General features: G+C 45.6%; 1 protein-coding gene across 4 annotated transcripts in view; it reads left to right on the forward strand.

Moving 5' to 3' along the window:
* The window catches only part of TCF20 (transcription factor 20), a 103,570-nt gene that overhangs the window by 40,826 nt on the left and 35,856 nt on the right, over positions 1-26,888 (forward strand). For all 4 annotated transcript variants that reach the window (XM_046646085.1, XM_046646086.1, XM_046646087.1 and 1 more), the window contains exon 2: positions 7,965-13,733. In XM_046646085.1, coding sequence (XP_046502041.1) covers positions 7,965-13,733 — 5,769 coding nt within the window. The remainder of the gene's footprint in view (positions 1-7,964; positions 13,734-26,888) is intronic.

Here is a 26,888-nt window from a genome sequence, read left to right on the forward strand (position 1 = left end):
CCTGACCTGCCTCTGGATTTGAGGGGTCTCCTGTGCCTTCCTTTCTTCCCCCTGGACAGGGAAGTGCTTTGCTGTCAGTAGAGCAAAGACATTTTTGAGATGGTGTGAGGGGCACATTTTAAAATGGGGTTAATGAAATTTTAAAGTGATTATTTTCTACACGAGCATTAATGTAAATTGAAATGAAAAGGAAGAAAATGCATCCATCCACAATCCTGCCACCTTGAATAGTGAAAAGGTTTTCATTTTTCCGTACTATTCTCTTTGGCCTTAGACCAGATAAACATCTGATTTCTAGATAGTTGTAACCATAGCACAGTATGAGTTCATATGCTGCTTTCCTTCATCTGACTCTACGTACTAAGCATTTCTCATAGGGCTAGAATCTTTGCAATTATTTTTATATTTATATTTTATATATAAAAATACGTATATTTTGTTTATATTTTAATGTACTATTTCATTGAGTGGATATACCGTAATTTGCTTAATCATTTTCAAAGTATAAAGAATTACATTCTTAGCAGTCTTTTCTTCTTAGAGCTATCCGTGAAGTGAATATGTTGGTACTTTGATTTTTGTCTGGTTGGTTGTTTTGAGATTTCCCTAGGATAAAAATCTAGTAAATAGAATTACTAGGTCAAAATATATGAGTATTTTTATTACCAAAATGCTTTTCTAAAGAGTCGTAATAATTTATGCTGCTTTTGCTGCTTTTGTTACTGTTTGTACCAGCTTTAGCCTAATAACCTCATCAGATGAGATATTATCTCTTAGTTTTGTGGAAAAGTTTAATAGCTATAAATTTGTGTCCCCATTTTTGCCAGCATGTGTTTGATCATGGTTGCAGGTGGGTGTTTTTATAGCTTGCATGGCTAATATGGGGCAGCTTGAACCCTCAGAGAGCAGACTTGTTGGATCTGCGGCATTCTGGTGGACTTCTATCCTCTACACCACTGACTCTTCAAATTCTGGCTGAGTTGGTTCCTTAAGCTGCTCTGTGGGCTCCCAAGCCAGGGAGCAAGCCAGCACCATCAGCACATCATCTTCTTCTAAAGGCCTAGTTGTACTGAGACGCCTGTTAGTCACTGAGAAGGATCTAGGCTCTGCCAGTCTGCAAACTGGACATAGAATTTGAAATATCAAATCAAGTCACTGGGCAAATCTTTGTGTCTGATCTACTTAGGAAGATCCCATGTTTGCACACACATAAAGCAAATAACATAGATATTCCACGTGTGACCTGTCAACTCCAGTCTAGCAAATTTCAAGAGTCCTTTCTAAAATGCTTCTCCATCTGTGAGCGTCTTGCTGCTGTTGCCAGAAGGACAGACTGGATTCTAGGGGGCATTCCATACCACACCTCTCTGTTTACTATGAATTCTTTTCTTGTTTAACTTGTCTGAGCCTCAGTTTACAGAAAGGCGCACTGATACTTCTTAGAGCATGGTGAAGATGAAATCCATTAACATTTATGTAAAGCACTGGGTACAGTGTGTGACTTGTGTCAGACATGCAGTAAATAGGCAGTAACCGTAGTTATTATAGATCTGATACAAATGTTTGTCAGGATTTTTGAAAACCTGGATTTGGGTGCTTCTTGTTCAATTTGTGGTACAGTGAAAGAAACGAACATGGGCGTTAGAACCAAAAGAATTTGAGTTTTAGAGTATCAGCTCCAGTTTATCCAAGAAGAGTGATTTTTGGCAGATTACATAATTTAGCTAGTTTTATTTTCCTTGTCCATAAGTTGAAATATATGTAAAACCACACAGTGCCTAACATGTAGAGTAAATAGTAATTATTATGGCATCAATAGCACATACCTTAGATAGTGGTTAAAGGCAAATTTACTAAGTTTTGTTTTTACTGAGTGGAGAAAAGCCAACGAATTCTCTGCTCTAAGGAAGACTTGTGGAGAAGATCACATTTCAGGAGCTCTTGAGATTATGAGAGCTGGGTGACCTGACATGGTAGGAGGATTTGTGGCCCTAGGGGTGCGTCAGAGAAGGCTTTCACTGTGAGGGGGGTGGTGGCACAGGGGCTGAGCAGGTTTGTTGGAGAGGGCGGAGAGGAGCAGAAAGTGGCTTGGGAACGGCCAGAGGGCTTCAAGGCAGGTGGAGAGGGCAGCACTGTCCAAGTCACAGGTGAAGAAAAGCTGTCCCAGGTGGTTAGTGCTAGGAAGAGACCTTCTGCAGGTGCTGCTCTGGTCCAAGAGAGATGACAATGGCACTGGCAGGGCTGGAGGGGTAAAGGGCAGATACGCCTCCACAGAAGGTGGAGAAGTAGCAGGATTAGGTTCCATCAATGCAAAGAGGAGAGGAGGAGGTGAGTGTGGGGTTGTTCTGAAGCTAAAAAGCTTGGACTGTCTGAGAGATGATCATGGTTTTCCTTGAGAATGGGAAGTGGGTGAGTTGAAGAAAGGACAGTTTTGTCATTGAAAATGAGTTGGTGACTGCCTAAGAATAAATATATTTTGTCATCTTTATAGAAATTATTCCAGGCACATGTGACACTGCCCCAAGTCTTTATATGCAGAAGTGACCGTTTCGTCTCCCCACTACCACCTACGGAGGGCTACAGACCTTGTCTTCTGTCTCTGCTGGTCATTGAAACCATTGCGGTATGGTTACTAAGTCCTGCAGCCAGCACCCCACCCCATCCCTCACATGCAGAGCCCGGTACCTGCTGCTATTCTGTTTTGGGTATCCCATCCAGTTGGTTGTTTTTTTTTTTTTTTTAATTTTTTTTTTTAAGATTTTTAAAATTTTTTTCCTTTTTCTCTCCAAAGCCCCCCAGTACATAGTTGTATATTCTTTGTTGTGGGTCCTTCTAGTTGTGGCATGTGGGACGCTGCCTCAGCGTGGTTTGATGAGCAGTGCCATGTCCGCACCCAGCATTCGAACCAACGAAACACTGGGCCACCTGCAGCGGAGCGTGCGAACTTAACCACTCGGCCACGGGGCCAGCCCCTCCCATCCAGTTTTGAACGCTAGACGTTTCTTGCTTTCTTGCAGTTTGTGCATTTTGACTGACATTTCTAGGTGTTTTGTTGAGGGAGGATTTTTAGTCCCTCTGGTATGCCATATTGCATGAAATAGAAGTCTCTCACTCCCCGAGTGATAATATTCTACTCTGAAATCCTAGGAACGAGAGAAGAACTATATTAGTCAGGGTCCTGGTCGGAAACAGATGGCACGCTCAAACTGGGTAATTCTAGGAGCATTTAATTGTATCATTCAGAGTTCGTTCAGGAAAAGGAAGCTTTCTATTCCAGGTATGAAGAGTTTTGAGAGAGGAATTAAGAACCAGGGTGGGGAATGTCAGGGAAGCTGCTCCTGATCATGGCAGACTGAAGCACCACGGTGAGTGGTTCTCCTGAGCTCCTAGGAAGCCGCTGGGAAACCGCGTCTGCTGCATCTACCTCTGGGAGTATCACCCTCTCCTTTTCTTCTGCCTCCAAATCTCTCTTGTGCTTCTCTTTGCAAACTCTAACCCAGAACCATGCTGGAAAAGGGGTTCTGAAAAGGTAGCTCCCAGCTTCTGACCTGCAGAATAGAACTTAGAAAGACAGTGATCACGATGCTATTGAGCTGACCACAGTGCAGAACTGGGACTGTTTACGAAGGGGAGCAGGGTTTGGAAACACCAGTGGAGAAAGTGGAGTCTCCTGGACCAGCAGTAGCAGGAGTTGTTACTAGCCCTTGGCCTGAAAGGCCAGAGGAGGAAGCAGTTCCTGGAGCCTGGGGAAGTGGCTGTTTAAGTTGCCCAGCTGGAGTGTGGCCGTTGGTGGAACGTCTCAGCCAGCCCCAGAGACTGTGGGGTAGGGGCCAGGACAGTAAATTCTTCTTTCTCACTCTCTTCCTGCCTCTTTCCAGCGAAACTGGGCCGGAAGCCGGAGGGACAGTGGAGCCTCTTGACAGTCCCTACTGTGCCCCCTCCCAGGGTGATGGGGTTGGGTGAGGAGTGAGGCTGGAGGACAAACAATAATCCACCAGACAGGGGCCATAACTAGAAGCATATATGTTGTTAATATCTTGAGGACTGAAGCATTTTTTCATGGCAAGGAAGGAGAATAAGCAGAAAATCAATGGTTAAACCTGAAATGAAAGAGGAAGCAGGTAGTTGAAAAGATCTCTTGAGGAAACTTTCTAGAAGACAGCTTGGAGAACTTTCTGGAGAAGAGAATGGATTGGAGAGTGAGATGATGTTGGACACTTGAAGAATGGCAAAGAAAGCTAATGTTGGTCTTCTATAAGACAGCAAGGTTGTTGGCCCCGTGACAGCATGAAGGGTGCAGGTGGGGAGCAGTGCTTGTGGCCAGGTCGGTGTGGGCTCTGGACCATCAAACATAAAGGCACTAAGTTCTGGACCTCGCTAGTGTGCCTCCACAGCCTTTCTGAAACCATTCAGAAAGTTAGGAAAATATGAGAAAACCAGGAAAGGGGCAAGTCAGGGAAAGGGGGCATTGGGGAGGGAGGCGTGTCGGTAAACCTCTCTTTCAGAGTATGTATACAGATTTCTCATGGGTGACTTACTTCCTTTGGAGTGTCAGATTTTCTTTATTCACACCAGGACATTCGGGCATTTGTCATTATTAATCATGATGCTTTAAAACTGATTACACTGAAGCTTGCTTTTTTTAAGTGATGGATTAGTGTTGGAATGACCTATTAGTAGCTTATTTTATATGCTAATGTAAAGCTAGAATACTCTGGCTTTACATTTTCAATTGCTGGTATACTTGGTTTTCCTAATTGCTTTACTTGGAACTCCCAAAAAAAGATGAACTTGCACCCACTTTCTGGTGATCAGATACTTCACAGATACTGTGAATATTTAGTTTGAGTGGTACCCTGTGGGAGGTATTTGGCTGTGAATGTTTTTTTCGTCTAGTCTATAAACCAGAATTATAATAGAGAGGAGAACGACATCGTACAGGACAGAGAATCTCAGAGAATGGCTGAAAACAGGCCTCCGGAGGAATTGTACCAAAATCTGTCGCCCTCTCTGGAGACAGGATCCTCTCAGGAGCCGGGCAGCCTGAGGCGGGGTGTGCTGTTAAGGTGGTCTTCAGCTCTTAGGAGCTCCTGTTTAGGGAAAATTTGGAGTAAGTTTATATCCTCAGATTTTCAGAGGCCTGATTAGAAGGGTTACTTAAACAACATGTAAAGTATTTATTTATGGAGAGATTCTCTCCTGAGGAAGCTTTTCATTAAACTGCCAGATTTAGTCTTTTTGGTCAATTTAACCCATCAGCCACCTTTTCTCCTGTGAGAAGGTCCCAGTTGGGTAAGAGCTAGGGTAGAAGCACAGGACAAAAAGGTGTGGACAGATCCTTCCTGACGGAGCTAGACCATGGGGGAGGTCCTTGTGACGGGGAGGCAGGGGAGGGACGTACTTACAAGTGTTGGTGGTGGTCACTCACTTTCAAGGCTGACCTCTGTCTGATAGGACCGCATCATTGATCATTTGGTAGCGTGGTGTGGAGAACCGGCCTGAGGGCACCGACCGCCAGACCCAGTGCTCGGGAGGCTGGTGGACTCTGTGCTTCGGTTTCCTCATCTGCAAAAGGCGGATGCTGGCCTTGTGAGGGTTAAATGAGTGAGTGCGCCTCAAGTGCTGGTGCAGCATCAAGCATTACAGTCAGCACTTGGTAGCTGCTGTCTGCTGCCCAGCAGATTCGTTGGAACACAGAGAATAGTCTGCTGCAGAAGCAGTTTGAAGAGGATGAGAAGTGGTTTCCTTTAGAGTCTGAGACTGTTTGTACTTGAGTGTTTAAAGATGACTTTGGGTCATGTGATTATATCATCAAACTTAATATCAAAGTAGTAGGCCTTTGTCTGGCAATTTCAGACAGGATATTTCAGGAAGAAGTGGGTCAGGCTTTCAGAGTTTGGAGTTACTGACCATCTTGAGCTATGATCCATGTTTACTTTCTGAAGTTGCTGCATGGACTCAAATTGGTTTTTTTCCCCTTGGAACTGGACCCAGAGAATTTTTCAGGGGGGGACATCAGCTTCCTCCAGCTCTGCTTTTAGGTTGATCTATCTTCCTGTAATTCTCTCACCTCACCGCCACACCACCACCTCTGAGCATCTAAGTTCTAGCCTAGCTCTCTGAGGCCTAATTCTTGTACCATTTACTGGCTCACAGAATGCCTGCCATGTGCTTCTTACTGTTTTAATGGCCTGAGGATTATGGCAAGGCACAAAGTCTCTGCCTTTTAGGAAGTTTACATTCTAGTGAGGGAGAGACAGACAGTACACAAGGAGCGTATCTCTGTCTGTCCGGAATAAGACTGGGGAGGAAATAAAGCGAGGGAAGGAGATCGGGAAAGCCCAGGGGAGGGTGTGGGGTTAGCTGTTTTTGATAGGATGGCCAGGGAAGGCCTTACCAATCAGGTGAAGTTTGCCCAGAGACTGGAAGGATGTAAGAGGGGCAAGCCATGTGGCTATGGAGGAGGGGAAAGCAGATTCCTCTGTCAAATGCTTTTGGCCTGTCCCAGGAGCAAGGAGACAGTGGGACCAGAGCTGCGAGTGGTGGGGAGGGGCTGTCAGCGAGGCAGTGGGGTGGGGGCGGGGCCTCCCAGACCAGCTTGCTTGGATGGAGATGGGGAGCCACTGCAGGGCTTGGAGGCTGGGAATCCCACTTACCTTTCAAAAGGATCACTGACTTTCCTGCTGGCACTTACATTTTCTGCTCCCCCAGCAGAGGGAACTAAGAAACTAGCTTCATAAGCCACCGTGGGAAAATGTTGTCCTAACTTACCCTAGCCCATGTGTGTTTCATAACATCTTCTTTAAATAATTGATTTTAAAGTCATTTGGAGCAGCTTGGCCCTGTCTTATTCATCTCTGACTCTGAAGGAGACAAGCCCAGGCAAAAGACCAAATAAAATCAGCTCTTGATTAATTGTTTAAGAAGAGCGTTACCTTACATGCTAATTACATTGGCAAAGATGATGCAAAGTGTTGACCCAGTCACATGACTTTGGGAAGCATCCTGGGCTTGATAAATTCTTATTTTCCTCTGTATCTTTTGCGGTTCTCCAAAGTGTTTCAATTCCCTCTTCCATAGTAATTGCCAGTAATAATATTGTGAATACTAGACTGGCAAATAAAAAACTACGTGGGGGTTAGAGGTGCTGGAACTTCTTGCAAACCTCCAAAAGGAATCTGGAAGCATAGTCACTGCTACTTTGGCTTATGCTGCCCAGCCCTCTGTCCCTGGGAACTGAGGATGCGTGGTTGGGAGTCATGCCTCGGACACGATTATGTGTCAAGAAGAGGTTAGCCCCTAAGTCTGTGTGGATGACTGCAGCAGTGAGGGAGCCGTGTAGGGCTGAGCTGAGTGTCCTGTGGTCACCAGTCATCGAGGTAGTTGGTAATTACAGTAAACCTACAATAACTTGAGTTTGGATCTAAGGGACTGACTTCTGTTTGCAAGCCGGTTCCATTTCTGAAAGCTGGGGGGAAGGGCCAGCCAGTGGAGTGACTGCCTCGCTATTTGAGATTCTCAGTCCAGTGATCGGTCTCATACATGAAAACAAATAAGTGAAAGTGTTTTTTCTTACCCCTCCCCTACCATAACTGGAAAACTGAATTAAAAATTGCTGATTTTTTATTGACAGTAATAACACAGCCCAATAGTTTAACCCAGTTGAATTTGGGGGTCTCATTTATCTGACAATAATGAGATTTTTTTATTGTATTGAATTTGTATTTACCCAGAGTGTTTCTTTTCATACTGCCATGGGCTCCTGCCTCACTCTTTAGGCCATTTCTCTGCTTATTTGCATTTTCGGGAATGGATAGGATAAGAAATAAAAGGAGATGAAATTCAAACCAGTCAGCTTCATCTGGGCATCTGTATTATCGTTCCCCTCCATCATCTAGACTTAATTTTATTTATACTGAGGAGATGCATGTCTAATATTTTTCTTTCTTTGCTTCCATTTCCAGGAGGGCTGTTGGCCTGCTGCTGTGCTGCTGAACAGTATGCAGTCCTTTCGGGAGCAAAGCAGTTACCACGGAAACCAGCAGAGCTACCCACAGGAGGTACACAGCTCATCCCGGATAGAAGAGTTCAGCCCTCGTCAGGCCCAGATGTTCCAGAATTTTGGGGGTGCAGGTGGTGGTAGTGGTGGCAGTGGTGGCAGCAGTGGTGGTGGACGGCGAGGAGCAGCAGCTGCTGCAGCAGCCATGGCTAGTGAAACCTCTGGCCATCAGGGCTACCAGGGTTTTAGGAAGGAGGCTGGAGACTTCTACTACATGGCAGGCAACAAAGACCCCGTGGCAACAGGAACCCCTCAGCCTCCTCAGCGAAGGCCTTCTGGGCCTGTGCAGAGCTATGGACCCCCCCAGGGGAGCAGCTTTGGCAATCAGTATGGGAGTGAGGGTCACGTGGGCCAGTTTCAAGCACAGCACTCTGCCCTTGGTGGTGTGTCTCATTATCAGCAGGATTACACGGGGCCTTTCTCTCCAGGGAGTGCTCAGTACCAACAGCAGGCCTCCAGCCAACAGCAGCAGCAGCAAGTACAGCAGTTGAGACAACAGCTTTACCAGTCCCATCAGCCTCTGCCACAAGCCACTGGCCAGCCAGCATCCGGCTCTTCCCATCTGCAACCAATGCAGCGGCCCTCGACTCTACCATCCTCTGCTACTGGTTACCAGTTAAGAGTAGGTCAGTTTGGCCAACACTACCAGTCTTCTGCCGCCTCCTCTTCCTCCTCCTCCTTCCCTTCACCACAGCGTTTCAGCCAGTCTGGGCAGAGCTATGATGGCAGTTACAGTGTGAATGCTGGATCCCAGTATGAAGGACATAATGTGGGTTCTAATGCACAGGCTTATGGAACACAATCAAATTATAGCTATCAGCCTCAATCCTTGAAAAATTTTGAACAAGCAAAGATTCCACAAGGGACCCAGCAGGGGCAGCAGCAGCAGCAGCAGCAGCAGCAGCAGCAGCAGCAGCAACAACAACAACAACAACAGCAACAGCAACAGCAGCAGCAGCAACAGCAGCAGCAGCAGCAGCAGCACCCTCCTCAGCATGTGATGCAGTACAGCAACACTGCCACCAAACTGCCCCTGCAAAGCCAGGTGGGGCAGTACAGCCAGCCCGAGGTTCCTGTGAGGTCCCCCATGCAGTTTCACCAGAACTTCAGCCCCATTTCTAACCCTTCCCCAGCTGCCTCTGTGGTTCAGTCTCCAAGCTGTAGCTCTACCCCATCTCCTCTTATGCAGAGTGGGGAGAATCTCCAGTGTGGGCAAGCCAATGTGCCCGTGGGTTCCAGAAACAGAATTTTACAGTTAATGCCTCAACTCAGCCCAACGCCATCAATGATGCCCAGTCCTAATTCTCATGCTGCAGGCTTCAAAGGGTTTGGACTAGAAGGAGTGCCAGAAAAGCGACTGACAGATCCTGGGTTGAGTAGTTTGAGTGCCCTGAGTACTCAAGTGGCCAATCTTCCTAATACTGTCCAGCACATGCTACTTTCTGATGCCCTGACACCTCAGAAGAAGACCTCTAAGAGGCCCTCCTCATCCTCTAAGAAAGCAGACAGCTGCACAAACTCCGAAGGCTCCTCACAGCCTGAAGAACAGCTGAAGTCCCCCATGGCAGAGTCACTGGATGGAGGCTGCTCCAGCAGTTCTGAAGACCAAGGCGAGAGAGTGAGGCAGCTAAGTGGCCAGAGCACCAGCTCTGACACCACCTACAAGGGTGGAGCCTCCGAGAAAGCTGGCTCCTCACCAGCACAAGGCGCTCAGAATGAAGCCCCCAGACTCAGTGCCAGTCCTGCAGCCAGAGAAGAGGCTGCCTCGCCTGGTGCTAAGGATGCATCATTGTCATCTGAGGGCAACCCAAAAGTCAATGAGAAGACAGTTGGGGTGATTGTCTCCCGGGAAGCCATGACAAGTCGAGTAGAAAAGCCCAGTGGACAAGATAAAGGCTCCCAGGAGGATGATCCTACAGCCACTCAAAGGCCACCCAGCACTGGCGGAGCAAAGGAAACCAGTCACACATCACTTCCCCAGCCAGACCCTCCGGGAGGAGGGAGCAAAGGAAACAAGAATGGAGATAACTCCAACCACAATGGAGAGGGCAATGGCCAGAGCGGGCACTCCGCAGTGGGCCCTGGTTTTATAGGCAGAACTGAGCCTAGCAAATCTCCTGGAAGTCTACGCTATAGTTACAAAGATAGTTTTGGGTCAGCCATGCCAAGAAATGTCAGTGGCTTTCCTCAGTACCCTACAGGACAAGATAAGGGGGATTTCAGTGGCCACGGGGAGCGAAAGGGTAGAAATGAGAAGTTCCCCAGCCTCCTGCAGGAAGTGCTTCAGGGTTACCACCACCACCCTGACAGGAGATACTCTAGGAGTGCTCAGGAGCATCAGGGCATGGCGGGGAGCCTAGAAGGAGCCACAAGGCCTAATGTCTTAGTTAGTCAAACCAATGAATTAGCTAGCAGGGGCCTTTTGAACAAAAGCATTGGGTCCCTATTAGAAAACCCCCACTGGGGCCCTTGGGAAAGGAAATCAAGCAACACGGCTCCTGAAATGAAACAGATCAATTTGGCTGACTATCCAATTCCCAGAAAGTTTGAAATAGAGCCTCAGTCATCAGCCCATGAGCCCGGGGGTTCCCTCTCTGAAAGAAGATCAGTGATCTGTGATATTTCTCCACTAAGACAGATTGTCAGGGACCCGGCAGCTCACTCACTGGGGCACATGGGCACTGATACCAGACTTGGGAGGAATGAACGTCTCAATCCAAGTTTAAGTCAGTCGGTCATTCTTCCAGGTGGGTTGGTGTCCATGGAAACAAAGCTGAAATCCCAGAGTGGGCAGATAAAAGAAGAAGACTTTGAACAATCCAAATCCCAAGCTAGTTTCAACAACAAGAAATCTGGAGACCACTGCCATACGAGCATCAAGCATGAGTCTTACCGGGGCAATGCCAGCCCTGGAGCAGCAGCCCATGACTCCATCTCAGACTATGGCCCACAAGACAGCAGACCCACACCAATGCGGCGGGTCCCCGGCAGAGTTGGTGGTCGGGAGGGCATGAGGGGTCGGTCCCCTTCTCAGTATCATGATTTTTCAGAAAAATTGAAGATGTCTCCTGGGAGGAGCAGAGGCCCAGGGGGAGACCCTCATCACATGAACCCCCACATGACCTTTTCAGAGAGGGCCAACAGGAGTTCTTTACACGCTCCCTTTTCTCCCAACTCAGAAAGCCTGGCCTCTGCTTATCACACAAACACTCGTGCTCATGCTTATGGAGACCCCAGTGCAGGTTTGAATTCTCAGCTCCATTATAAGAGACAGATGTACCAACAGCAGCAAGAGGAATATAAAGATTGGGGCAGCAGCTCTGCTCAGGGAGTAATCGCTGCGGCACAGCACAGGCAGGAGGGGCCGAGGAAGAGCCCGAGGCAGCAGCAGTTTCTTGACAGAGTCCGGAGCCCTCTAAAAAATGACAAAGACGGTATGATGTATGGCCCACCCATGGGGACGTACCATGACCCCAGTGGTCAGGAAGGTGGGCGCTGCCTCATGTCTAGTGATGGTCTGTCTAACAAAGGCATTGAGTTGAAGCATGGCTCCCAGAAGTTACAGCAAGAATCTTGTTGGGATCTTTCTCGGCAAACTTCTCCAGCCAAAAGCAGTGGTCCTCCAGGAATGTCCAGTCAAAAAAGGTATGGACCACCCCTGGAGACTGATGGACATGGACTAGCTGAGTCTACACAGTCATCCAAACCTAGTAACGTTATGCTAAGGCTTCCAGGTCAAGAGGATCATTCTTCTCAAAACCCCTTAATCATGAGAAGGCGTGTCCGTTCTTTTATCTCTCCCATCCCCAGTAAGAGACAGTCACAAGATGTGAAGAACAGTAACCCTGAAGATAAAGGGCGCCTTCTTCACCCCTCAAAAGAAGGTGCTGATAAAGCATTCAACTCCTATGCCCATCTTTCTCACAGTCAGGATATCAAGTCTCTCCCCAAGAGGGAGTCCTCCAAGGACCTTCCAAGTCCCGACAGTAGGAACTGCCCTGCTGTCACTCTCACAAGTCCTGCTAAGACCAAAATACTGCCCCCACGGAAAGGACGGGGATTGAAACTGGAAGCTATAGTTCAGAAGATCACGTCCCCGAACATCAGGAGGAGTGCATCCTCAAACAGTGCGGAGGCTGGGGGTGACACGGTGACTCTCGATGACATACTGTCTTTGAAGAGTGGCCCTCCCGAAGGTGGAGGTGGTACTGTTCAGGATGCTGAGATGGAGAAGAGAAAAGGTGAGGTTGTATCTGACCTGGTCTGTCCGAAAAACCAGGAGTTGAACGTGGAAAAGCCTCTTGCAAGGTCTTCAGAGGAGTGGCGTGGTAGTGGGGACGACAAAGTGAAGACCGAGACACACCCCGATGCAATCACGGGTGGAAAGGAATCCTCTGGTGCCATGACATCGGCAACCTCACAGAAGCCTGGAAGTAACCAAGGGAGACCAGATGGCTCCCTGGGTGGGGCAGCACCTTTAATCTTTCCTGACTCAAAGAATGTACCTCCAGCGAGCGTATTGGTCTCTGAGGCAAAGGCAAACCCCAAGGCTGAAGAGAAGGAGAACGATACAGTGACGATTTCCCCCAAACAAGAGGGTTTCCCCCCGAAGGGATATTTTCCATCAGGAAAGAAGAAGGGGAGACCCATTGGTAGTGTGAATAAGCAAAAGAAACAACAGCAGCCACCGCCTCCACCCCCTCAGCCCCCTCAGATACCAGAAGGTTCCGCAGATGGAGAGCCCAAGCCAAAAAAGCAGAGGCAAAGAAGAGAGAGAAGGAAGCCTGGGGCACAGCCAAGGAAGCGGAAAACCAAACAAGCAGTTCCCATTGTAGAACCCCAAGAACCTGAGATCAAACTAAAGTACGCCACCCAGCCACTGGATAAAACTGATGCCAAGAACAAGTCTTTTTTCCCTTACATCCATGTAGTAAACAAGTGTGAACTTGGAGCCGTTTGTACAATCATCAATGCAGAAGAAGAAGAACAGACCAAATTGGTGAGGGGTCGGAAGGGTCCGAGGTCTCTGACCCCTCCACCCAGCAGCACTGAAAGCAAGGTGCTCCCAGCTTCGTCCTTTATGCTGCAGGGACCTGTTGTGACAGAGTCTTCTGTTATGGGGCACCTGGTTTGCTGTCTGTGTGGCAAATGGGCCAGTTACCGGAACATGGGCGACCTTTTTGGACCCTTTTATCCCCAAGATTATGCAGCCACTCTCCCGAAGAATCCGCCTCCTAAGAGAGCCATGGAAATGCAGAGCAAAGTGAAGGTACGGCACAAAAGCGCTTCGAATGGCTCCAAGACGGACACTGAGGAGGAGGAAGAGCAGCAGCAGCAGCAGAAGGAGCAGAGGAGCCTGGCCGCCCACCCCAGGTTTAAGCGGCGACACCGCTCTGAAGACTGTGGAGGAGGCCCTCGATCCCTGTCCAGGGGGCTCCCTTGTAAAAAAGCAACCACCGAGGGCAGCAGCGAAAAGACAGTTTTGGACTCAAAGCCCTCCGTGCCCACCACTTCAGAAGGCGGCCCTGAGCTGGAGTTACAAATCCCTGAACTACCTCTTGACAGCAATGAATTTTGGGTCCACGAGGGTTGTATTCTCTGGGCCAATGGAATCTACCTGGTCTGTGGCAGGCTCTATGGCCTGCAGGAAGCGCTGGAAATAGCCAGAGAGATGGTGAGTACGAGAAATCCCTTACCAGCCCTTTTCGTTGCTTCTTTCTGGTTCCATTTCTTCTACCCTTACTTGTTTTAGTCTTCTTTTTGTTCTTACATATCACTTGGTAATTCCTCCAATTAAAGCCTCTAAGCCCAAATGATGGACTGAAAATGAAGTAATTTGGAGAATTTAACTTATTTTTACCTAGTGCTCTGCAGTTTATTAAAACAGACGTCCCTGGGGCTGGCCCTGTGGCTTAGTGGTGAAAGTTCTGGTTGCTCTGTTTCGGCGGCCCTAGTTTGCTGGTTCAGATCCTGTGTGTGGACCTGCTCCACTCATCAGCCAAGCTGTGGAGGCATCCCACATACAAAAAGTAGAGGAAGATGGGCACAGATGTTAGCTCAGGGCGAATCTTCCTCACCAGAAACAAAACAGACCTCCCTGCTCCCAACTCCTCTAACCTGATTGCTCTGCCAGTTTCCTCTGTTCCCACACAATAAGTTTTTACTGCTATTTGTCTTATTTATCGATCCTTTTTTCTCATTTTTCAACATCTGACTGTTTGCTTAGTATGAAGTATACTATGGTTATATTTCCTTTCTTCTAAAACTTTTCATTTCTCTAGAACTATGAATTCACGTTTTTATTTTCTTGAACTACATCTTTCTAATCCAAACTTTCCAGTTGGGGTACTTATTCTTTAGGTCTGTTTCATGACTGTTATCCTGGGGCATCTGTCATCTCATCATTTACTTCTTCCCTCTGTTGGGTACGGTTTCCCGACGCCCCCGTCTTTGCCTTTCCTAGCCTGGGCCCTCATTTAATGGAGTGCATCTTCCTTTAGTAGTTTTCTGAGAAGGGGTGCATGGGAGGTAAATCCGTTAGGATCTTGTACATCTGAACATGCCTTTATCCCGTCCTCATGTTTAATTCAGGGTTGGTTTGGCATGGAATTCTAGATTTGAAATTGTTTTCTCTCGCTGTCTTGGAGTCACTGGCTCTTGACTTGTCCTCTGGCTTCGAGTGTTCTGATTTTTAGTCCTCCATCTGTGTTCTGTCATTCTCCTCTGGAGGTCTGAGGATCTCCTCATTTTCTCTAGCTTTCTGAAACGTCAAAACGATAAGGCCTCAAGCTAGATCTTTTCATTCCTTGTGCTGGCTGCTCTGTGAGATCCTGCCATCTGTGAATTCATGTCTTTCAGTTTGGAAGTTTGTCATGTTTCTCCTTTGATAATTTCCTTCCCTCTGTTTTCTCTTTCTGGAATTCCTGTGAATTAGGTATTGTTCCTCCTGGATTGATCCTCTGGCTTCATCTTTTCTCTCCTGTTCTGTGTTCTATCTCTCTGTCTTCCTGTTCTAATTTCTCCATGCTTTCTTCAACTTTATCATCTAAACTTTTATTTATTTATCTTCATTTCTGATATTTTCAAGAGGTTTTTCTTCTCTGAACATCCGTTTGGGGGGCACTTACCTGTTGAATTGGGTTGAGTTAGGGACCTAACTCCTCTTACAGACTTTGAGCTAAGACTCTAGTTTTGGGCACATCTTGCATCCCTCACTCTAGGACACCTGTGCCTTCCCAGGTTCTGTGCCACCAGGTGGCTGGCTCTCTCATGGCTCCTCCCACCAAAGCACTATATTTTATCATTGCATTATCCCCAGAACTTATAAGTGTCTGGTAAAAAGGAAGTACTCAGACTATAGTCAAAATGTAATTAATGTGAAATTTATATGTATTTTAAATTAGAACATTCTAATTCAGTCAGACAAGGAGCTTGCCTTTCCCTCTAAGACCCCCGCCCCCTACCCACCGCGCACACATGGTCTTTATTCCTCCCTCTTTCCCTCTCTTCCATTATCAGTGTCACTCCCAAACGCCAAGTTTGAAATAGATCTACTTTTTTTTCTTTTTTTTTCTTTTTTTTTTTTTTTGCTGAGGAGGATTCACCCCGAGCTAAAATTTGTCACCAATCTTCCTCTTTTTTTTTTACTTGAAGAGCATTTGCCCTAAGCTAACATCTATGCCAATCTTCCTCTATTTTGTATGTGGGTTGCTGCCTCAGTGTGGCCACTGACAAGTGGTGTAGGTCTGTGCCCGGGAACTGTGCCCGGGTCACCGAAGCAGAGCACGCTAAACTTAGCCACTAGGCTGCGAGCCAGCCCCAGAGTCACTTCTTCAACACAGTGACATTTTAAAATGCAAAAGTCCTAAAGGGACATAACATTTTAGACCCTGAAGTACGAAATTCTTTAAATAGTCAATTCTGACCAATAATCCATTAATCATCATCTTGCCCCAGTTGATGGCCTTCTTGCCAACTTTCCTCTAAAAGTTAGAGTATTGGGTGGGTTTGTTTTGTTTGTTTGTTACTTTTTGGTGTGTGTCCCTGTCCATCTGCCAGTGTTTTCTTTATTCCAAGGTAGAATATTATTAACATCTCTCAGAGTAATTTTTGTGTGTAAACTTTTGAACATTCTATAGCAGTAATTGGTAGCCAATAATCGGCAGACTAATGCTGTCCAGCAAATCCTTAGATCCTGAGTCTCAATCCAAGTCTGGTCCATAGAAAGTAGAAGATGATAATGATGCAGCCACCCTGGGTCACAGTTCTCTCCATCCCAGGAAGGTTGGGGAACAACAGGCCTGCCTCTTAAAATTCCTGATAGGACTCTGTGTCTTCAGAAAGTGACAACTTAGGCTACTGCTTGTCAGCTTTGATCTCAAAATGAAATCTGGAATGTTATAATTGGAACAAACATACTGGATTTGGTAAATCGGTCTCTCTCTCTAACCCGTCCTCCACAGCTTTCACTGACTAGATGGTTAAAGTCACACAAAGCTCTTTTGTCGAGAACATCAAAAGTAGTTTTTGTTTTTTAAAATATTAATTACAGTCTCAACTGTATCAAAACTGCTTCAAGTTAATCATATTCCAAGAGACAAAAAGTTGACATGCTTCATTTAAAGATAAAATGTTATAAAAGCAAGTATTTTTGTCCTTACACTTCTTCTATATAGTAGAGGCACTAAACTTAGATTTTTGGGGCCTGTGACTACTCCGTCAGGACTGCACGTTTCACCATCTCCTTTAATAGCAGGTTTCAGAAGACAAACAGTTGACCAGTCTTTTTTTTTTTAAATTAATATATAATTGACATATAACATTAGTTTCATGACCAATCTTAAATAAATCTCATGCAGCTTTAAGCTCATTCCCTTGTATTGTGCTCACTCCCTATACCAGTGCCCTTTAAAAATGTTAACTTTCTCTTCCTTTAATCCTTTCTATTTATTTTGCATCCCTCTTTTAGAATAGAATCTTTGTGTATTGAATTTAATTTTTCTAGATACCGGCATGTCTGTTTTATTCTCATAAGCCACCCAGTGAGCCAGAAAGGGAGGAGGATAACATTCCGTTGCCCTCAGAATAAAGGTTGACTTAGCTTTAGTGACACTTGCGAAGGCAGAATAGCCCGGTGAGGGGTTGATTTTCAGAAACGGTTTAAAAAGTTATGCTGCTTGGCTTTTTGAGCTGATGTTCTGTATGACTGCAAGATCCTCTTCTGTTTTCTTTGCCGTGCTTTTATTCTCCTTTTCTTAATGTTCTTGAGAACAAATTAAAAGTACACTAACTTGTCTTCTTTTATTTAATTTGATAGATGATGTTTCAATTTGTCGAGGTCACTTTGCGTCTAGTTTTATCTTAGGTTTTAGCAGATGCGTTCCGTTTTGGTCTGTTTAATAGGCACGCTCTCGATCCTATCATGTTGAGATAAGGCCGCATATATTTCATTAGAGATCCATTTTGGCCTCTATTTATCAGGTGTTTTGACAAGCATGATATTATAACAAAATAATATGAAGTCCTCTAGAGACAGTAGCTCTTCTCCCTGTAGCGTCACAGTACCCTGAAAGTTGCTGAAAACTAGAACATTCCTGTACAAACAGATGGCCTTTGCTTTTCTTCCTTTTGTGAGGGTGGGACTTGTGAATCCGTTCATTGCTGTGCTGTCCTCTTTGTGTATCCACAGTGACTTCTGAGTGACATGGATGGTGTGATAGAGGTAATTGCCTCCAGACAGGCATACGTATAACTTGGTGTATAAAAATAGCGTTTGATACATTTAGCACTGTGAAGGCCTTCAGGGCCATGGCAGCAGACAGGGGTCTTGGGACTGTGGTCCCAGCTTCGCCCCACGCGTGGGAGAGCTGGCCTGTGCTTGTTCCCCGTCCCGCCTCCACCACCTGGGCTGATGGCACCCCTTCCACATCCATTCTTAAAAACCTCCGTGGGGACTTGTTAGTCTTTTTTTCCTCCACAATAGATGTTAAAAAACTGGTTTTAGGTTAACTTTTTTTGGATCAGTATATTCAAGATTATATTTAAAGTTTATTTTTAATACAGGTTTAAATAATGGATAATAATTTTACCTTCCCCCATCTAATAGGCTAATATCCTTCTTAATTTCCTTTAAATTATGACAAAAAACATGATTTGACAAGTGTAAAGTATCAATAAATGACAGTATAACTGCATGTTAAAACATCAAAAACAGGTCAGTTAGCGTCTCTGGTTATCTGTAAAATCAAGGCCTTATCCTTTGTGCTCCCTGAGTTCCCACTGACGTGCTCTGTGAGTTAGCCCAGCAAGGATGCTGCCGCCAGCCCAGGGCCTGCTGAGGCCTTCCTTAAACTCCAGGTTTCTGCTCGTAACCCCACACTCACCTCACTGTGATTGTCCCTCCCCCGCATCCCCTCTCCTCCCCGCTCCCTCTCTCACGCTCCACATTCTCTCTCTGTTCCTTCCCCTCTCCTGACTTCTTTACGCTCCCTCCCTCACCAGCACCAGTGCTGGCAGTCACCTGGTCTTTGTTGTCACAGCTCATACCTCTGTCACAGCCTGTCTGCATTACACGTTAAGGCACCAAGTCCCATCCATCTCTCCATTCCCAAGACTTTTAGCCTATAGCAGAAAGTTGTGTGATTATTGTATTGCCTATTTTTCTTAACACTTCTCTGTGATCTCTTTTTGAATCACTACATGATGACCTTGAAACTAAGCCTCCAGAGAAAGGGTTAATATTCTTTTAAGGATTTGGTTTTTATAAATTCTGAGGAATCTCATGTGAAATTTGCAGTTTTGAATTTTATTGCTTATATTACCTTATAGAATAAATCCTCACAAATCGAAAGACTCTAATTTTCCTATGATCTTTTTCTTTATTTCTTTTGGGGTGGAGGGATGATAAGAGAAGGATTACACCGGATTTTAAAGTAAAAGGCTTAAGGGATAGACTATTCTTTGAAAATGCTGCAGGACCATAAACAAGAATATTGACAAGTCACTGTAGTTTATGCCAAGTAATTCATCCCTGAGATGTTAAACTACTTATTGCTAATGTATTAAAAGAGCTAACATGATCAAATAGCCTGTAAAAGTAGGTATTTATTGAGGCCAGCCTGGTGGCGCAGCAGTTAAGTTCTCATGTTCTGCTTCAGCAGCCTGGGTTCGCTGGTTTGGATCCCAGGTGCGAACCCATGCATCGCTTGTCAAGCCATGCTGTGGCAGGCGTCCCACATATAAAATAGAGGAAGATGGGCACAGATATTAAATCAGGGCCAGTCTTCCTCAGCAAAAAGAGGAGGATTGGCAGCAGATGTTAGTTCAGGGCTAATCTTCCTCAAAAAAAAGGAGTAGGTATTTATTTCCGTTCAACAAATATCTGAGTCCTTGCTAGAAAACCAATGAAAATCTGAAGTTAGAATGCTAGGAGAGACCTTTGTTCCTTCCCAGGAGTGAGCCACAGCCCACATCCTGCAGTGGGTGTGTGAGCAGAAGCATGGTGGCAGCAAGGCTGCTGGACTTTGTCAGGAAGGTCTGTGTGGTTTGTGCAGAAAGCAACACCTTGCCCCACACAGTTCCTGCACGAGGGCTTCAATTTTCTAGGCAGTACAGCTTCCTTTATCCAATATTATTAGAAAAATGGAGCTTCCTCACCCGGCCCCAGTCCAAGGCCAATTTTTCAGGACCCTGAAGGCCGGCAACTGCAGACCAATTTCTTCCCATCTTCCCATGTATTAGAAAGAAGTCTGATGAGGGAAAATCCAGTCAGCTTAACAGCTGCCCTCAAAGATCCTCCTCATCTTTCTGCCTTTGCCATTCTGCTCAGCACCTGGGTGGGGGTGGGGGAGGGGGCCTAGGGGAGAGTCCTGGAGTCACACTGCTTCCTGAAGTCCAGCACTTGCCATTTCCAGCTGGTCACTTGCTCAGATCACTTAACTTCTGTATTTCACCTTCCTCATCTATAAAATATGGAAACTAATAGCACCTACTGTAAAGAAGCTTGTTATGAGCATTAAATGAGTTACTCTTTGGAAAGTACATAGGGAAATGTTTGGCAAGTACTGTAGCCTGCCCCAGAGTGGTGCCCTCACATTTTGTTTTAGTGAAGGTGGGTTCCTGTTATTGAGTCACTCGGTATGCTGTAGTTTGTGTCATCCCATCGTAGCACAGTTGGCGGCTCTTCCCAGGAGTGTCCAGACTTAGCCTCTTGGACAGGAAAAGTGCCTTGCATATGGAGCAAACATTTTCTCCTCATTCTTACTCCTGTGGAAAATTCAGGTTTGGGAAGAGCAGGGTGTTTGGTATTTAAGGTGCAATATTAGTTACCATCTATGAAATAGCATTAGCCCACATGGACACTCTCAGGAATTAGATGCTTCAAAGGAGGTGAGGCAAAAGAAAGGGAATAAGGGCTTCCTTGCACGTTAAGTAAAAGCATTAGTATTTTTGTGAGTTGGTAAATTTTTGATAGTGATTACCTAAGGCCAAAGTAAAGAATCTACCCAGTAATAAAGTTGTTTTTCAATAAACATTTTTGACAGGTCAGTACTATAAGGAAAATCCAAAATAATTAAGAAGTCAGTTCTCGGAATGATTCAGAACAACCACACTCCACCCCCTCCACCCGCACCAGATAGTCAATAGGGGTAGTACATGGACCTTAGAGGGCTCTATTGTAGTCTAAGGATGGAGCCCTTAATTTCTGGGCAGTGCAAAACCATCAGCTGTTCCTAAGCATGTAAAATCACGTGATCAGGTTTATGTTTTATAAAAGAGACTCAGGAAAGATGTAGGGAGAGATGAGAAGCAAGCCGACCAGCTGAGAGGCTGTGGCATTAATTTGTACAAGAGATGATAAGGGCTGAGTAAGTGGTAGTCAGGGGGATCAGAGGGAGTGGACAGATACTAGAAACATTCTGGAATTTCAAGTTGATAGAACTGAGAAACCGCTTCAGTGTGGCAGGTGAAGGAAAGTGAGAAATGAAGCCGAAGTTTCCAGCTCAGCGAGCAGGTCGGTGGGTCGGGTAGGAGGTGGGTAAGATACCATAACAGAGACGAGAGGATTGAGGAAGAGAAGGGAGATGTTTCGTTTTGTGGCTAATATGCATCAGAAGAAAATCCTAGTGAAAGCAGCTCAGCCTAATGTACATGTACAGATCAGTCAACACTCTAGGTCTCTAGGACAGTATTTTTTAATAAGGACTGGGTGATTTTCATTTAGCTTACTGAATAAATGTAAAACTGGTAACTTTTCAATCCAAGTTGCAAGAAAGTGGGGGTAAAATAGGAAATCATGAGATCTGTGTCATGTTTAAAAAAAGTCCGACATAGAGAACCCTGAAAAGGTATCAAAGAAATTAAGCTATCATCATAATTATTGCCTAAAATACGGTTGAGGGGGAGGGCAAAAGGGGTAATTTGCTGTTTTGGGTTTTCTAATAAATTTTTCCAGATACTGATATTATTGACAATTAAATGCAGCGGAATACGAAATTGCATTTAATTACAATGAGAAATAGCTGATAGGAAATGTTACTTTTATGGGCCTGAGGAAAACTCTGTTGTGTACAGTAGCACCCCATTTTCTCAGAGTTCCAGAATGTAGCTTAGGGCCTTTGTGTGCTGAATTGAGACTAGACAAAGTGCATGCACTTAACTGTGTAGTCAAATGGGCTCTGAGTTTGGGATTCTCCCTGTGGATGGACACTTACTTTCTGAGGGCCTGAGACAGTACCACTCACAGGAAGCGACAAGAAGCCTGGGAAAGGGCAAAAGAAGAGAAGGCCTGACAGCCTAGCCTGGCTGCAGGTCTGGAGGAGGCGCGTGGGCACTGTCCATGGCATTGAGGACATATAAACACCATTTATAAAGTTATTACCTATTTACATAAAGGTCAATAGTAACAGTGTTATTCATAGTGTAAAACTAGTAGAACTCTCAGTGACAGAAAGTCAGTCACAATCCTGATAACCCAACAGATTTGCCTCTTTCCTAGTTTTGTCCGTGTGCTTATTTCACTAGGTGTCATCATGGTGTAATAGTGACTGCTAACACACACGGAGTGCTGTCTGGGTACCTTAGTGAATCACCACGTTTACGCCTCACCGCGGCCCTCTGAGCTGGGCCTCGTGCTCCTGGAGGAGGCTGAGGCCCGGATTCAAGCCCAGAGTCTCCACCATCACACTACGGGTTCAAGTCTCTGTGTTGCTTTTTTCACTCAATTTTATAGTTTTAATTTTGCTATTAATCTATGGGTTTTTGTTTCAACATGGGGGTGTGTAATTCATCTGAGTATTCCTGCACTGTTGGACATTGAGGTTTCCAGTTAATTTGCTATTTTTTTATGCAGCAATAAACATTTTTATTCATGGGGTTTTATTTGGGGAAAATTTTCCAGATGTTGCCTTAATGCTAAGTCAAAAAGTGTGACCATTTTGTGATTTTATGTAGGCGTTATCTTGTGGTTTAACCAGAAAGGATCGTACCAAGTAGCATGTGAGCCCATGTTTCACTGCAACCTCACTGATACTGGATATTCTTTCTAAATCTTCAATTTCTTCTTTTTAATTTCATTTCTTATATTGGCGATATTGCTGTTGTTCCTTTTTAGTTTTAATGTTTTATGTCCATTGATCATTACTTTGGAGTTTTCATGTTTCTCCTCAATTTGTTGTCATTTTTCTGTGCGTATTTTTCCTAGTCTGAGTAACTTCAGTTACCAGGAAAATTCAGATGTATGGAAGTCCTTTCTTCTGGAGCACCACGTAAATGAGGCATTAGGAGAGCTCTTAGAGAAAGTGTTCTCGTCTATAAATAGGACGATGGCGGAGGGCTGTTAGGGGTCAAATGAGCTCCGCGGGAGATCAGGGAGCTTCGGTGCTGGGCACTGAACTGTTCCTAGAGGCTTTCGAGTTGGGGCGGTTTAAATAGAGGAAGTAAGTGCTGCGGGCTGCTGTCAGTCCTAGAAGGTGTCCTCACGTGTCGTTTTAGTAAGGATGTTTTCCTGTCCTTTAGCTTATTGGGTAGAAATCAAACTGAAGAGAAAATTCAGCCCTATAGAACCCTGTCCCAGTAAGCCAGGTACAGTGGAGTGTTACATGTTTCTCTAGGCAGCTAGTGGAAGGATTTCTAGTAAAAGGTACTGTATGTTCGTTTAACAGCTCTCAGGCATATTCATTTTGACTGGCTCCGTGGAGATGCCAGATGGTTCCAGACTTTGAAAACAGTGTCTGTGAAGTTTAAATCTTGGTTCATATGTGTGTCAGATGTAGGTCCTTGGTTTGCTTGAAAGTTACTTTGTTTTTTGGTTCAAAAGCTGCTTAAAGCTGGTTTGATGGGATAATAGTTCATTAAGATAAGCAATAGGCTAATTGCCAGATGGTTCTCTTTGCTTGGTTCTAGGTAGAGTTCTCTATGGAAAGAATCAAAATATATTAATGCTTTGAAAGGGCAGCCTCTCAAAGTGAAATATATTTGTTTGCTGACACAAGACTTTGCACCTCCCAGCAGACCTGGGTATTTTAATCTACTATTGTTCACGACAAAGCTCACCTGTCACCTCATTCCCCAGCACTCCAGTTATACCTGTTGCACCATGCAGCACCGTGTGTTGTGACTGTCTTCCTCACCAGATTAATTCTCTAGATGCTAGGTTAGCCCCGGAGCCCACCGTAGTGCCTGACACAGGGCTGACCGGTACAGGGTGAACCTGTGACAAGCAGGCTCTCTTCAGAAAAAGACGTGTTGTGAGCAACGTCATGTCCGGTGGTACAAGGTGGGCCTTTGGATGCCATTTAAAGTACTTATTTTAAAAAGCATGGAGTAATTGGATATCATTTGTGAAAATGCTGGTTAGAATTTTAATCTTTGTGTAAAAAATTGAAGAGAGACGTTAAAATGTGTTTAGGTTATGAGACTGAGTGACAGTTTGTTCTATATGTTATTTTACAGTTTCAGGAAAAAATTAATGGATGAGAGATGGACTATCAGCATTACTCTTCATTGCTTATCCTGGCAGTTCGTTGTGAGGTGCAGTATGCTAGGGGACCATTGCCGCAGGTGCTGCTTCTGTTACAGAGGGCGTCTGTGCAAGGTTTTGTTGTTTGTGTTTCACTGTGTGCCTCTTGAGACAAAAATGTGAGATCCAGAGGTCGTCACCTCAGGGTCCTAACACTAGTGATTATTGTCCTAGACTGACCATCTAGAGGACAGCCTCCACTTTGACTCAAGAAAAGGGAGAGGAACAGTTCCTGTGTGAGAACGTGACCTAATGACACTCGGAACTCAAGTTCCAGATCTGAGTGTCCTGCTGCCCACTGCCCTCACTCAAAACCAGAATATGCAGACACCACTGTGTCCCCACCTGCTTCCATGCCCTCCTCTGCCCCAACCAGAAACCTTGGAGCCGTGTTAGACTCCTCTCTCCTTCCCCCGTTTCTCCCACCCAGGCAGTCACTGTTTTTATTTCCTAAACAACTCAAATCTGTCTCCTATCTTCGTTTCACCCCCTGGTCCAAACTATCATCTTTTTTCATCACAGTAACATCTTAATTGGTCTCCCTACTCTTTAATTTGACCCCCTTCAGTCTGTCCTCTACTGTGAAGTGACCTTTCTAAAACCTAGGTATGGCCATGCCAATGCCACTTTACAGCCCTGGTTCACAAGCACCATATACTCATTCATTCAGCCAGTCTCTAGTTGGCATCTGTTATGTGCCAGGACGAAATCAGTGCACATAATTCAAGTAAGACAGTGTGATAGAAAGTGACCAGGGAGCTGATTTAGATTGGTGGTCCAGGTCAAGTTCCCTGAGGAGCTGAGGGGGGAGTGGTATAATGAGCCAGCCTGTGAGATCAGAGAGCATTTTAGACAGAGGGTACAGGGGCTGTTGGGGGCAACCGAGCTTGGTGGACTTGAGGAACAGAAAGGAAGCCAGCGTGGTGAGACGGTAGTGGATGAGAGGAGAGGGTAATGAGGTTGGAGAGGTCAGCAGGAGTTAATTCCTGTGGCCTGTGTGAGCAGGAGTGGGAAGAGAGCAGCTGGGTAATAGTGGTGCCATTTCTTGAAACAGGAAAGCTGGAGGAAGAACAGCCTTGGTGGGGAAATCAGGAGGTGTGTTATGTTCACATTAAGTCTAAGTTGCCTCTTAGACATCTAAGTGGATTATGACCATTTCAGAATGAAGGAATTTCTGCTGGATAGTTTCTTGCAGCTCAGAGCAGCTCCAGTTAGCTTAGGTCAGCACTGTGTAAGTGCTGTGAGAGCGTGGGGTCTGTGTAAGCACCGAGAAGCTGCACCTAACCTGGGTAAGGGGCAGAGTGAGTCAGGATGGTTCGGATGCCTTCCCTGCCCAGAGTCATGGTGCACTCGGACCTGCCAGTAGATTAGAGTGACTTGAGGGATTTGAAGAGTGAGTGACGGTGGAGTAATAGGCACTCGTCAAAATTCACACTTCCTGCTTTCCAAGCCCTTCCTTGTGCCCTCTGAAACTGCCGATCTGCCGGGAACACACTCTTAATTCTCTAATTCACTGGCTCTCTCAGTGTCACTACCTCCCGCCCCTCATCCTTTACAGGTGGACACAGGCGTTAGTATTTAACACACCCACTGTGGGCCAGGTACTCTCCAAGAGAAGACGTGATCCTCTACTGTGACACAGCAGGCCAGGGTTATGTACTAAGTATCCGCAGGAGAGACTGAGGACCACCTGTAGAAGGCAGCCGTATGGCTGTGGGCAGGTATCTTTCTAAACTGCAGTTGCTTCAGCTTCACCTCATGGCAGGGCGAGGCTTTGCAGTGCCGCAGACACCCTTCCTCACTAAAGGGAACCACCTCCAGGGATGCCAGCTCTCCAGCAAGGGAATTCCATTCTCGAGACCCGTCCCATCCCACTCTCCTGTGGGAAAAAGAGAGTTCCTTTTAAGGTGAATGTGCCAACTAGATCTTGTTGCTCAGCTCTCTAAGACTCTACCTTCAAAACCTTCCACATTAACTCTCGGCACCCCAGAAAATGACACACACACACACAGGTCCTCATTTGTTGCTTCTTTATAATCTCACTTGTGAAAGAAAACCCATGTGATGGAGCTACGTTTCATCACATACCCACTGTGCACTGACCAGGCTGCCCAGAGAACACGGACCAGAAGGAGAGCAAAAGAGAGTCTTGGATTTACCCAACAGATGGTCTTTGAAGACACTAGAAGAGATTGTTGGCAAGGAATAATGATTCCAGAATCTTAGAGATGTCATGTTATCCTTTATCCAAATATACATAGGGATTGGCTTCTTGGAAAATCGTAATGGTGGACAAGTCACTTCGCCTCTTACAGCCCAAATTTCTTATCCTATAAAATGGAGATAATAACTGGACTACCCTACCAGGTTGTTTTAAGGGATAAAATGAGATATGTTGTAACAGTTGGTTGACATTTAAAAATTGGAGGGGGGGGGTAAGTGTTGAATTTAGTCAAGATTTCTAATCTTGGTCATATTCCTTCCAATTTTACATTTTCTTCATCTGTTGAAGTGAGGATTGGCCTCTTGCTGAGTAACTTCCTACTCTGAGATTAAGCTTCCAAAACAGAAATGAAGAAGAAAATGTCCATATCATTAAAGATAGATTGAGCCAGTAGTTGTTAAACTTCCTTGGCGATGAGAAACACCTGGAATGCTGCACGCTCAGTCTTCCCAGGTGGTGGCCACCGTCTGCGTTAACCCACACTTCAGGTGATGCTGGTGCAGGTGACAGACTGAAAGCAACTCTGAAACCTCAGTGTTTAGCTCGTCAACTGAAGCTAGATCGTAAGCTCGTCAACTGAAGCTAGA

Source organism: Equus quagga, chromosome 19 (assembly GCF_021613505.1).
Source record: "Equus quagga isolate Etosha38 chromosome 19, UCLA_HA_Equagga_1.0, whole genome shotgun sequence".
NCBI classification, from domain to species: Eukaryota; Metazoa; Chordata; class Mammalia; order Perissodactyla; family Equidae; genus Equus; species Equus quagga.